At 40.0% G+C, this 13,890-nt stretch overlaps 1 protein-coding gene across 8 annotated transcripts in view; it reads right to left on the bottom strand.

Annotated features, from left to right (window-relative positions):
• Positions 1-1,516: 1,516 nt before the first annotated feature.
• Positions 1,517-13,890, bottom strand: part of ARHGEF28 (Rho guanine nucleotide exchange factor 28) — a 307,464-nt gene continuing 295,090 nt past the window's right edge. For all 8 annotated transcript variants that reach the window (XM_057540604.1, XM_057540598.1, XM_057540597.1 and 5 more), the window contains one exon: positions 1,517-2,691. In XM_057540604.1, the coding sequence (XP_057396587.1) occupies positions 2,528-2,691 (164 nt within the window). In that variant the 3' untranslated portion in view covers positions 1,517-2,527. The remainder of the gene's footprint in view (positions 2,692-13,890) is intronic.

The raw sequence follows: 13,890 nt of genomic DNA, 5'->3' as shown, positions 1-13,890 counted from the left end.
GTGACAGGCCAAGGACACAGCCAGGAAGTGGAAGGTCTGGCTCCAGAATAGATACTCTACTGCTATGCCTCTCTCATTGAGAAAGACAGAGATGGTTGAACCTTAATAAGCTCAGTTTGATCCTGAGTTTGAATGGTGTGTCCTAGGTCATAAGAAGGAAAACATACTCCTTTTCACTTTTCGCTCATCCCATGATTCCATCTTGCTCACCTTCTTCATTTTATATACGCCTTACGCTCAACATCACCACCACCACCTCTGCAGTGATTATTTTTCGCCTTTTCTGAATGAGCAGGGCTCCATTTGTGAGTGGGCTGGAAGTGTTGCAGGAAGGACTCCAGCAATTATGCAGCCCTGATGAAGTGCAGAGAAGCTTGGACTACAAATGAGATGCACATGAACTTATGAAACCGGGAAGGAACAGGGCAAAAATGTTGTTTTCCTTTCTGCAATAAATCTCTAAAGGGATGAAGGTTTCCTTCAGATCTTCAGTTGGTGGGAAATATCCTTTGAGGGAAACTTATTTATGATGCTGAGAAACAGGGTGCTCTTCTCCTAAGATGAGTGAATTTCTGTTAGAGCCACAGAGTGAATTCCACGAGATCTGAGCTCATTATATGGCGAGGACAAAGTGAAAAGGAAGAACTTAGCAAGAAAGTGTTGAGACTTAGATTCAGTTGAGAAGTCATAATATTCAATTTTAAAATTACCAAGAGGAACCTATGAATACAGATATATCAAGTAATGCTGAAGCTTCCCCTGGGTGGCTACACAAAGCCCCAGAGTTTGCAGGGCTTGAAAATCAACTGAGCACATGTATTTTTACAGAACTCCATGGAGATTTTGAACATCTTTACCTGTTTTCACGTATGGTTATTTCCATAGCCTCTGTCAGGAAAAATGGAAAGATATTTATAGTTATCAGAGCAACGATTTATACTGAAATATCTATATGCTTTTTATTTGAAGGATAGAGAATTTTGGAATAGACATTATTGGAGAGAGAGGGAAGATAGATCTTTCTCGGTAGATGTCTTTAGGAATAGAAGATGCACCTTATAATTTAGGAGTTCATCTTGGAGATGAAGAGACTGATTAAAATTTTAATAAGCTATTATCCATTCTGTGAAAATTAGTCTCTGAATCTGTTAATATGATTGTGACCAAAATGGCCAGAAGCAGCAAGAGTCAGAAAAAAGAGTGTCCCCCAAAAGGTTTTTTTTAAAACTCAGATTAGACTTGCCCAAGTGAAAATATAGGTTAGTTATTCCCCTGGTAACTTAAGTGGGAAAAAAACATAACGGAATCGGGGTAAAATTTTTTCTCTTCCTATCACAGCTCCCTCCTGGTAAGTGTTGCAAGCCTGGGTGAATTTAGTATTCCTCCTTTATTTTCATTTTTAATAAAGGGAGATTGTGTTTGAGTGTGAAATGTGTATTTTACTATGGTTCTAAACAGTTTTAAAATTTCAAAGTAAAATAGCGAGGTAAAAGATATTTATTGACACTGACCAAAACATACACAAATACTTCTGAAGAACAAACTGAAAACATTTCCTGGTTTATTTTCTCACACAGAGACCCATATTACCCTGAAAGCAAGACGTGCCGGTTTTCCTTTGTGGAAAAGCACATTCAGGCAGCAAGCTTCCCCGAGAGAGCAGTTTTTGTCCTTCAGTAACTGCCGGGCAGCAATCCTTCCAGTGAGTGGTGGTCTTTGGTGCTCCCGGGACCAGAAGGAGGCAGGGCCAGCTGAGAGAAGCAAGGGCTACTAAAGTCTTACTTCAGTAGCAAAGTGTCGCTACTAAAGTTTACCTCGAACCGACTTGCTGGGGCCCTGCCTCTGGGCTGTGTTGAAAGATGCTGCTGAACTATGACTTCAAAGCCCACAAGCATCAGGACCACGAAGGTGCATCTGAACAGTCTCTGGCCCAGGTCCCAAGAGTCCAGATTGTGTCCACAGCAGAGTGGCCACCCGGTAAGGACAGGGGTCCAAATAGGGTACCTTGGTTGCTTGGTGACTGTTCACCACCAGGAGTGACCCCTTTGATGTCACAAAGACTAGCCAAGAAAAGTCCTTTTCCACATCCTCCTCACCTTTGAGGGCCCTGAGGTCACTTCTCCTAATCAGCTGCTGTGATTGTGAAAATCTGCCAATTATATAACTCTTTCCATCCAAAGTGCTTCACCTAGATCTTAAAAGGCATTTCAAAAAACAAATGATCCCGTAGAAAATACAATATAGAATTTTACTCTAGGGTCATAACAACTTTGAACATATTTCTGCTTCTCTAAGTTAATTTCTCCTCCAGGAGTCTGGAATTAGGTGTGATAAGTTAATGATGATACAGACAGAATTGTTTTCAATAATTTAATTATTAGACTCATGCCCCCAAAATAAACTTGCACGAAATATTAAACATTACTCCTAAAGCAATTTGGACACAGTCACACACACGTCAGGAAAGGAAAAAAAATTCCCCCCAAAATGCCAGTATTTTGTTTCATTTGGAAAAATAACAACACAATTAGAGGTAAACAATAGTTTCTTCTGCTCCATCTCCAGTTTCCCCGTCTTGTCTGGTTACTCTCTGTAGATTTAGCTTTGCTTCTGCTATGAACGTTTGCAGCTGAGGGCCATGCGGATTTGAGTCCTGGGAGGGCGGGTATGCAGTCTGAGAGAGGTCCAAATCTGCAACAGACAGCACAGGTCACAGGAGAGTCAGCTTGAGACCTACAAGTCAGGTGAAACCATGAATCAGAGTCAGAGCCCTTGAAGATTGGGAAATGCTGTGGCCATAGAGCTAGCCACGGAGAGATGACCGAGTCCAGTGAGAAAGGAATGAAATGGATATCTAATGATTTAATCAAAATCACTAAAATGGTTGGTTGGGTGTACAAACATCTCCTGTGGCTAAAAATAACCTTTACAAAATACTCCCAGCAAAACTGTCAAACAAAAACTTGTTACCATTTGTGGGCTGTTCAAACACTGCACCTGCTGAGAAGGGGGTGCCCAGTTATTTTTAAAAATGGGTTCAACCTCTTAGAAATACAGTTATCTACTCCGGCTACGTGTAATAAGCCATATTTGCATCTGTACAGCATCTTCCCTCAGAATAACTCAAAGTCAAGAACTGATCGGGAAGACTCAAATAACGTACCTGGGACTTTCCTGATATGAGGGGAGGGGAGGGGAGAAAGGAGATGAAGGATGGAGACCCTCCAGCCTCACCATTATGCAAATCTGTTAACACCACACAAATCACTTAGCAAAAGGAGCCAGGTTCCTGGGGAAAATCGTCCTGGTAACAACTCTGACTGGGTTTGTTATTTTTCTGGTTACCTAGCAACAGCAGGGCACAGCCTATTTTCCCTTTTCTGATAAAACCCTCTAATACATGGTTTAAAGGAAAGGCAAAGGGGGGTTTTGATTTGAAAAAAAAGCAAGGCTGTTGCTGCAAACCATATTCTCTGCATTGCTCCACTGACCACCCTCCCGGAAGCCTGGCTATGTGGGAAAATTACAAATAACCAGCTTCAGTTGGAGCAAAAAGCAGTCTACATGGAAACCCAGGTGGGGAAGATGCAGAGCCCTGAGGCCCACCTGTTCTTTTTTCAGTCATTAACAAGAGGTCATTCTAATCCTTGCCACATTTTATTCAAAGCCTCTATTATTTAGATGGATACACAGAACTGCCAGCACTGTGGTGACAAAAATGCTTGTCATTTTTACGCTCCTGACAAGGATCTTTGGTTATTAGCGGAGACAGGAAGCAAGGCCTGGCTGGAATGAAGAGCAAAATGTCCTCACAAGGCTCCACCTTCAGGGATGCGCTTCCTTTGCTACACCCCCTTTCATCATGTCTTCCAATAGGAGGCAGAGCCAGTGGGAGAGGGGCAGCCTGGGCCGCAGGAAGTAGACACAGGTCACCTGGAGGAGCTGACCTGTGCCTCCAAAGCCAGCCCAGGAGGACCCTGGGGGGAGAGGAGGGGAGGAGAGAGATGGGGAGGAGAAGGGAGGGGAGAAAATGGAAGGAAGGGGAGGAGAGGGAAGGGGGAAGGGGAAGGGAAAGGAGGGGAGGGGAAGGGAGGGGTTGGGGAAAGGAGGTGAGGCTGCACTCCATAGCTCTGCTCAAAGGTTTAGGCCACCCCTAACTCTAGGTATCAATGGGGCACAAAGAAAAAATCCATTTACATTGGGGTGACTTGATTCTGTTGATCCTAATCCCGTACCTCAAATATTGGGCTCTCACTCACTACTGAAAACATGACTACTGAAAATGCCTCTAAATCCACCATGTGTACGGTGCCTTCTCTGAGCACAGCAGCTGTTCCAGGCCTTTTACAGTCATCATCTCCTTAAGCCTCAAAATGTTGTAACGCACAATTTACAGATTGGGAAACTGAAGCTCAGGCTAAATTCTTGCCCATCGTGCAGCTAGGAAGTAATCCAGATTTGAACTCAGAGGATCATTCCCACTTGCTCATCTGCTCAAGATTCTCATGGTCCCCATTTCTCGTTGTGCTGGAAATGACTTGACCATCTTTGCAGAATTAAGACACCCTGGATGTGTAATGCTTAACCTCCCTAAGTACCAAATTTTGAACAGTCACTTACCAAAAAAAGAAAGAAAAAGACATTCTGAGCTCCTCCAAACTGACACAGTAATTACTATAAAATTAGGAACCTCCCTCATTCAATCAGGTAAACACAAAAAAACCCAGGCAATGATTTCACTATCAGGGCAATACAGATCAACCTAGAATGTACTCTGTCCTTCGCCTGTCTGTGGTCACCACACATTTTCACACTTTTAACTCCTTTTCCTAGCCATGGAAATAAAACCATTTCACCTCTAAAAATAAACGTTCCCAGTTAAACTACTGATGTTTAATATTATACAACCTAAAAAACAAAAACACGCCTCAGAACTTCCATCTAGCAGAGGCTGACACACTGGAGAACAGTTCACCTAAGCCACCAGCCACAGCGCTGCCTCCTAGCCCACAGAAGGTCCAGCCAGGGTGCAAGAGGTGCTACAGGGAGAATGAACAATCATCCATTGAAAGAGGCAGTTGGGAGGTGATTGCTGACAAATGTGACAAAGTGGGCAGAAGGGAAGTCCTTAATCCATGTAAGTTTCCTTCCTCTGGGCTATGAAACATGCAGCAAAGAATCCAAAATACTGGTGATTCTAGGCATCTGGGAAGTCCCCTTCATGGTTTCAAGAAAAGACTTGTTCAAAAAGAGCCAAAGAACCAAATACATTTCAGAAAGAATTCTTTTATCTTAAATTGTAGGCTCCAGTTCAGGAAGATAGAGAACCAAGAGTAAACATGGGGGGAGATTTTTCATTTGTGTGTGAGTATAAGGCAGGTAGAGAGAGAGATTTAATCATAACTTTTTCAAATAAGAATAAAAATACAGGAGAAAAACATCTCCTGGACCCTAAAGTGAATGAAATGGCCCACGTTGTAATCCCATATGTATTCATGTTGAGCTTGTGTGTCACCTGGAGGGGAACTCAATTTCCTTCTCCACGTTCCTTCTTGGTTTCTACCTGAACTACTTAGGCAAGGTCAGACAGTCTGTCTTTGAAATTAGAAACCGTCCTGTGATTTCTGATTTTATTCCTCCATTTCAACCCTGAAAGAACTCCAGCACAGCAATTGTATATTTCTCAAGGTCAGCCACCTTTTCCCACACGCTCTGCCCTAGAGAGTATGATCGTCATATAGAACCCTAAACTGAAAAAACATTTGTTAAAATAAACCCTCGTTGATTCCGAAAGCAGAATTCTTGGGGAGTAGAATTAATCATCCAATTTTATTTGTGATCAAAATGCCTGTAAATGACTGGAAATAAAAATAGAATACCTCTTTTTTTGTGAAGAACCCTCTTGTACTGTTGGTGGGAATGTAAACTGATACAGCCACTATGGAGAACAGTATGGAGGTTCCTTAAAAAACTAAAAATAGAATTACAGTATGACCCAGCAATCCCACTACTGGGTATATACCCAGAGAAAACCATAATTCAAAAAGACACATGCACCCCAATGTTCATTGCAGCACTATTTACAATAGCAATGTCATGGAAGCAACTAAATGCCCATCGACAGACGAATGGATAAAGAAGATATGGTACATACATACAATGGAATATTACTCAGCCATAAAAAGGAACGAAATTGGGTCATTTGTTGAGACATGGATGGATCTAGAGACTGTCATACAGAGTGAAGTAAGTCAGGAGAAAAACAAATATCGTATATTAACGCATATATGTGGAACCTAGAAAAATGGTACAGATGAACTGGTTTGCAGGGCAGAAATTGAGACACAGATGTAGAGAACAAACGTATGGACACCAAGGGGGGAAAGTGGGGGGGGGGGGTGGGGGGGGTGATGAATTGGGCGATTTGGATTGACATGTATACACTAATATGTATAAAATGGATAACTAATAAGAACCTGCTGTATAAAAAAATAAAATAAAATTCAAAAATTCAAAAAAATAGAATACCTCATTTTTTAATAAGCAAAGAAATATTAACACAATCATAATTTGGTCAGATAAAAAACCAAATGCTCTTATGATGAAACAAAACTTCAAACTACAAAGAACCTTTTGATCTAGTGTCTCAACACAACTGTCCCTCTTAGTTGACATAAAAGAAATAATTTGCTCCTTCCCATACCTCTGGAAACTCAACAGAGTGAGCATTATTAACCTTAAAATAAGGACAAATAGGCTAAAACACATCAAAGCCTAGCTAAACCAAGTGGAGAAGTAGAATCTTGGTGCAAGGGTTTTTTTTCCTATTTAGCTGAACTTTTCTTCACAGCCTAAAACTTCTTCCTTCACAAGAAATTTCCTCAGTCTCACTGTAGGGTCTAAGTAAGTCTTCTCATGAAGTTTCTAAAAATGATTAAGTATACACATTTTGGCTGGTACTATCCCCTTTGTCTTATGGGCAGGGGGCGGAAAACACCCAGGCCATGGGCTGTATGATGTGCTGATACCCAGAGACAGTTCCCCAAATCCCCCTATTTTTAGCCCTTCATTGCAGCCTTGAAGGGCTAAAAATGCATTTGTTGACATTTGCATTTATCATTTTCACACTTTGCTCACCTGCTATTGGAATTTCAAACTATGAAGGAAGAGAATGTGGGATCTGGGTGACATACAACCGTAGGTATCGGCACCTGAAAAGCTGACATGAGCGGGAAGAAAAATTGGCCTTCCCTGCATCAGCTCACCATCATTATTATTCTTTTGAGCCAAGTGCATAATTGGTTATTTGCAAGACTAGACTGTAAAGTCAAGGTGTAAAATGCAACCATGTGTCACACTGAAAATGAATGAAGTGCCTCCCAAGCTGAGAAGTGAATGAAATCTTTTAAACCAACAAGGTAAATGTAACCTTGGGCGAGTCACTTCCGCTCTCTGGGCTTCAGTTCATGAAGGATTGAACTGAAATCATCATTCAGGCCTCTTAAACTTCTTATACTGTAGGAGAATGTTTACACCTGTGTTTTGGCTCAGTAATGCACCAAATACTATTCTAGAAGTGCAACAAATGAATGCATTTTTCAACTGCTTTCTGCTCAAGGAATACAAATTTATTACCTTAAGTTGCATTTAAAATAATGTTTTTAGGGTAATTTCCGGACATATGCCCCACCCTTCTACTTTCGGTCTTTCCCTACAACACGTATTTGAGTTGAGCCCACACAGCCCTCAGAGCACAGGATTTGGAAAGCTACCTAATGAGTGGAAGATAAGGTCCACGGTCAAAATCTACACTTGATCTTCCCTTCTATGAACAGCAAACCTAACAGTAGTTTGTCATAAAGTAAGCGGTTGTCTATTGTTTTAAAATATTTAATTCATGTAGTCTTTGCCTTTTTCTGGATTTTCTGAATAGAAAAGCATTTTAAATCCTAATAATTTTTAAAGAAAAGCTTTGTTTCAATTTAAAAGCACCAGGATAACTTCCATCATAAACATTAACTGTCCAGGTCTGAATTTAACTCCACATTACCCAATGGCCAGGCAGACAGCAGGCCAGTGCTACAAAAGCATGTTGAGTCAATGTTCGGATCATTGATGATGCGTGTCAGCCCTCTCCGTGTCTTATACCAATCCATTCTCCCCAAGAAGACTCACAAAACAGAGCTTCATGTCTCTGGGTCTTGGCTCTGTTCTTGGTTATTTTAATGAAGTGTTCCGACTCATACTCTGTACTACTGTATCCCTCGTGCAAGTTCCTATAATCAAAATTCACACTTTCCTAGAATAACACCACCTCAAAAAAATTGTCATTCATATTCCAAGTCTGCAAAATAAGTTGTAGTCCCCCATTTAATGATCGATTCATGCTTATACTGTGAAACACTTACAAAATGGTTTCCTGATGGCATTGCTGGCAATCACTATTTTTTTCTCAGGAGCATTAATGCACAGCATTTTCCTTCTAATGGAAAACACTTATTGTACAAAACTCAAGGTGTCCTCAGAGCTAAGGAAAGTTGGTCTCCCTCACTGCTTTTGCTCAACTGCATTTCCCATAGTGAGCCACAAACAGCATGTGAACATCTGGCATAAAAACCAATCTGGATATCTGAAGCCAACGATCTCAATGAGTGTTAGGATTCCCTTCATTACTCCTCACGTACCAATCCTGCACCTGAAATAAAATAACCGAAGTGTACTCTGGGGTTGTATACGTGTAAATGTGTAATGTAAGAAAGCAAGCTCATAATTTTTTTAAGTTGTGACTGTTAGAGTTGGACTTTATTTTCTTACCAGTAATTAACATATTTGGAATAATCTATGTTGGTTATGTAGGTAACACCGATAGGAAACACAGCAATTGAAGCAATCAATACAATGAGGTTACAATTATGTTAACACAAGACCCATTATGAAACGTCAGTTGTCTCTGTGTGAACTTTGATTTGCTCTCACACTCTCTCACCCAGAAGGGTGCCCGTGTTACTGAGTCATGACCTTAACATCAGCAAGTCCCACGGGAGAATGGGGCAAGTGCCTCCACCTTCCCCTCTTCTTTGAGATGCATTTCAAAGTGTGTTTCTCTAATCAGGATTCTAACAGGTATTAATGATAAAAGAACACAGTGATCAAGTAAGTTGATGAAATTCCGGGTTAATCAAGTTTCTTTATTGACAAATTCCTCAGAACTTTAATAGGCTCACCTGTATTATTAATCTCTGAGAGGGAAAAACTGTATGTGGCAGGTCCCAAACTCGGGGAGCTTTTTCTCATAGTGTACTTTTCAGCGTTGTGTTCTATGTAATATACTTTGGGGAATAGTGCACTAGAGAATAATAAATCTATTATAGACTAAGAAAGAAAGAGACAATAAATGACCAAGATGCCAGAATAAATCAAGGGTGGGAAGCTGGAAATAGGTGAGGTTTTCCAAATTCAGAGACTCTTAACCCTGTATATAACATCTATAGCAGACTCGGGCAATCATCATCAATGGCTGCTAAAAGCATTAGGAGAAGAGCTGATGGGGAACTTTATAATGGATGGACAACATCCGAACCCACGGGTCAATCTTAATATCACAAAGAGAGAAACAGACACCTCAAGCCTCCTGATGAGATGCAAGAGGAAATATACAGCATCCACAATATAGGAAACGGACAACTCCATCTATGAAGATTTTTTCATGTCAAAAAATAAAGCCTGCATCTAGTCAAATATCAAATGTCTATTCCCAACTACCAGTTTACAGGAAATATAGAGACAGAAGACTACGTTAAGTGACACCACAGGGATGCAATCAGCAAAATCCAGAATGCAGAAAAATTTTCAGAAAATATATCTTTTTCAGAAAAAAAAAATGTCTTTTCACCAAATAAGCAACCCAGTCTTTTCAACAAGTTGTAAGATTTTTTTTTAAAGGCAACGGAACTTTAGATTAAAAGACTTGTGAGATACACAAACCAAATGCAATACATGAAATTATTTGGATCCCAATTCAAACAAACCAAGGGGAAAAAAATTGAGACAATCTGAGAAATTCAAGTACTGAGAGTATGATTTTAAGTAAAAACTGTTAAATTTTTTAAGGTGTAATAACGATACCGTGGGGACTTCCCGGGCAGTCCAGTGGTTAAGACCTTGCCTTCCAATGCAGGGGGTGCAGGTTTGATCCCTGGTCAGGGAGCGAAGATTCCACATGCCTCATGGCCAAAAAAACCAAAACATAAAACAGTAGCAATGTTGTAGCAAATTCAATAAAGACTTTAAAAATGGTCCACATTAAAAAAAAAAAAATGGGGGCTTCCCTGGTGGCGCAGTGGTTGAGAATCTGCCTGCCAATGCAGGGGACACGGGTTCGAGCCCTGGTCTGGGAGGATCCCACATGCCGCGGAGCAACTGGGCCCGTGAGCCACAATTACTGAGCCTGCGCGTCTGGAGCCTGTGCTCCGCAGCAAGAGAGGCCGCGATAGTGAGAGGCCCGCACACCGCGATGAAGAGTGGCCCCCGCTTGCCACAACTGGAGAAAGCCCTCGCACAGAAACGAAGACCCAACACAGCAATCAATCAATCAATCAATCAATCAATAAAATTAAAAAAAAAATGATACTGTGGTGATGCTTAAAAAAAGAGAAAGAGTCCATATCTTTTAGAGAAAGATACTGAACTATTGAATATTTTGGGATGAAATGATAGGATATCCTGGATTTGCTTTAAGATAACCTAACATGAGAGGACAAGAGAAAAGGGCATCGATGAAACAGGATTGGCTGTGTCGGTAATCGTTAATTCATTAAATGATTCTATTTTTGTACATGTTCCATGATAAGTTTTTTTAAAGTCCATACTCTTTCATATACTTGGACTATAAAATTATAAAGGGCTCTCTGTTATTCCAATAGCATAGCTTCTACATATCTGATATAAACAGAATACTGTGGCAATAAATTAGATGTCTCTTCTGGATGTGAAATATGTATAGATCAGTTTTAATACAACTGTATGACAAGTCATTGGCAAGTGCTGTGTAGGGGGTTATATCTATTTAGAAAGATACACAATTTCTATTAACCTATTCCAGAAAATAGATGAGGTTCATTTGAGTTTATAGCTCCCCATAAAAATGATACAGATTCAGGTATGGTCTTTGCTCTTGCCTGGAAAATCTAACATCTCCTCAGTGAAATATAATTCAGAAAAGATCTCATTTTATACCCTGAGTCCATTTGTCCATAGCAGTGAATTGATAATGTTCTTTTAGAATTTAGATTCCTATACTTTAGTCTTCTGAGTTTACTTAAAACTAAACAGTAACATTTTTTAAGAAATAGGAACTAAAAGATGTACATCTAATCCAACAATATCTGAGTAAATTTCAGTTCCTAACAATAGTAGGTGTCAATATATAATGTCAAATGAATGAATGAATTAGTGAATACCTTATTCAAAAATTCTACCTACTGTATTAGAGTTGTGGGAATCACCAATTTGGAATTCTTATGTTTAGAAAGTACCTTACAATTTCATTTATTCTAATCCTTGTCTTCTCAGTACGAATGAAGTTGAAAATGTAGTCAAGATAGAACTGCATAATCGGGCTTCTCTCTTTAAGCCACTAACATTATTTGACCTTGAGTCAAGCATTCAATTCAAACCTCACACCAATCCACAATGGTAGGTACACTATGGAATATGAAAAGGAGAGCTTAAAACAAACCTAACGGGCTTCCCTGGTGGCGCAGTGGTTGAGGATCTGCCTGCCGGTGCAGGGGACACGGGTTCGAGCCCTGGTCTGGGAAGATCCCACATGCCGCGGAGCAACTGGGCCCGTGAGCCACAACTACTGAGCCTGCGCGTCTGGAGCCTGTGCTCCGCAGCAAGAGAGGCCGCGATAGTGAGAGGCCCGCGCACCGCGATGAAGAGTGGGCCCGGCTCGCCGCAACTAGAGAAAGCTCTCGCACAGAAACGAAGACCCAACACAGCCAAAAATAAATAAATATTAAAAAAACAAACAAACAAACAACAAACCTAACTTGAAAATGGAACACAACTCAGGAACACAAGAAGCTGAAGAAAACATCCAAAAACCATAATTAACATCTTCAAAAAAATTTTTAAAGCTATTTCGGCCACCAAACAAGATTCCGTAAAATAGGAACTATAAGAGAACAAGGAAAAATCTCTTAGAAATTAAATATATGCTGGCTGAATTTTTTAAAAAATCAATGGAAAAGTAGGAGGTTAAGGATGAGAACATCTCCCAGGAAGTAGAACAAAAACATGAAGAAATGGAAATAAACAGAAAAAACAAAACAGAAAAATCAGAGGCTCCAAGAGGTCCAATTTATAACTGGAAACAGTTCCAGTAAGATAAAACTGAAGAGAAGCAATTTTTTAAAGAAGAAAATATCACAGATTCGAAGGAAATATATTTCTTGATTGAAAGAGTCTAATGAATAACCAGTAAAAATGATTTTAACAAAAGACCAGACTAAGGCATATTATAAAATTCATCCAAGAATTAATAAAGTGATAATTCTAGAGGCTTCCTAAAGCACAAACAGGTTACAAACAAAGAATTAGGAATCAGAATGGCATCAGACTTTTTAACAGCAACGCTGAGAAGTGGAAGAATCAAATCCTTCAGAATTCTGAAGGAAAATAATTTTTTTTTATACAGAAGTACTAATTTAGTTTTTGTTTTTCTGTTTTTTGTTTTTATTATTAATTAATTAATTTACTTATTTTTGGCTGTGTTGGGTCTTCGTTTCTGTGCGAGGGCTTTCTCCAGTTGCGGCAAGCAGGGGCCGCTCTTCATCGCGGTGCGTGGGCCTCTCACTATCGCGGCCTCTCTTGTTGCGGAGCACCGGCTCCAGACGCGCAGGCTCAGTACTTGTGGCTCACGGGCCTAGTTGCTCCGCAGCATGTGGGATCTTCCCAGACCAGGGCTCGAACCTGTGTCCCCTGCATTGGCAGGCAGATTCTCAACCACTGCGCCACCAGGGAAGCCCAGGAAAATAATTTTGGTATAGAATTCTAAGCCCAGATGTATTATGAAAACCAAGTATAAAAGTAGCAAAAATAAATAAATGAAATGAAAACGACATTTCAACTGATTTGGAAAAAAAAATCCTTTCATTATTAGACCTTTTCTTAGGAAGATTTAGATATATGCTCCATCAAATAAAGGAATATGCCATAAAAGAGAAAGATTGGGATTGAGGACAATAGGATCCAACACAGGAGAGATATGAAGAGATGTCCCAGGTGACAGCTACACTGCTGGCCAGGAGAGCAACAAGGGCATATTAGAGTAAGAGGACAGAGGATTCTGGAAAGGAAATTTCCAGGAAGGAAGATGAAGCTGATAGATTTTAGAATGTGTTGAGTGTGTGTAAAATAACATTGATCAGTTATTGAGAGAAGTATAGGAACTCTGGAGGAAAATATAGGAGGTAGAAAAAAAGTGAGCAAATGAAAAAATAAGGCAGATGGTCAAAGTCTCAGTAGGATAGAACAGTCAATGACATTATTTTTAGTAGCTTCTGTTCATACAGTTGATTTTTCTCCATCTTAAAAGGGCTCAGCTCTCACAAATGCCCTTTTCTAATCTTAAATGTCTACATATAACTATAAATATGATTTTTCGGAAAACTACTTCTCAAAGTACGAAATATATTAAGCCCATTCAAAAAGAATGAACGTGTCTGTATAATTAAGATTGGAGACTTCTGAAGTTCTAATATCTGCTGTTAGAAAAAAACCTTTATAAACAGGCACTTCAGAGAGGAAGAAACCTAAAAAGCTAATAAATATTAAAAAGGAACTAAATCTCACTGGTAATTAGGGAAGTACAAATTGAAAGAAAGG

This window comes from Balaenoptera acutorostrata, chromosome 2 (assembly GCF_949987535.1).
Source record: "Balaenoptera acutorostrata chromosome 2, mBalAcu1.1, whole genome shotgun sequence".
Classification (NCBI taxonomy): Eukaryota; Metazoa; Chordata; class Mammalia; order Artiodactyla; family Balaenopteridae; genus Balaenoptera; species Balaenoptera acutorostrata.
Note: the sequence above shows the minus strand (reverse complement) of the source record. Positions and strands in the feature narration are given on the sequence as shown.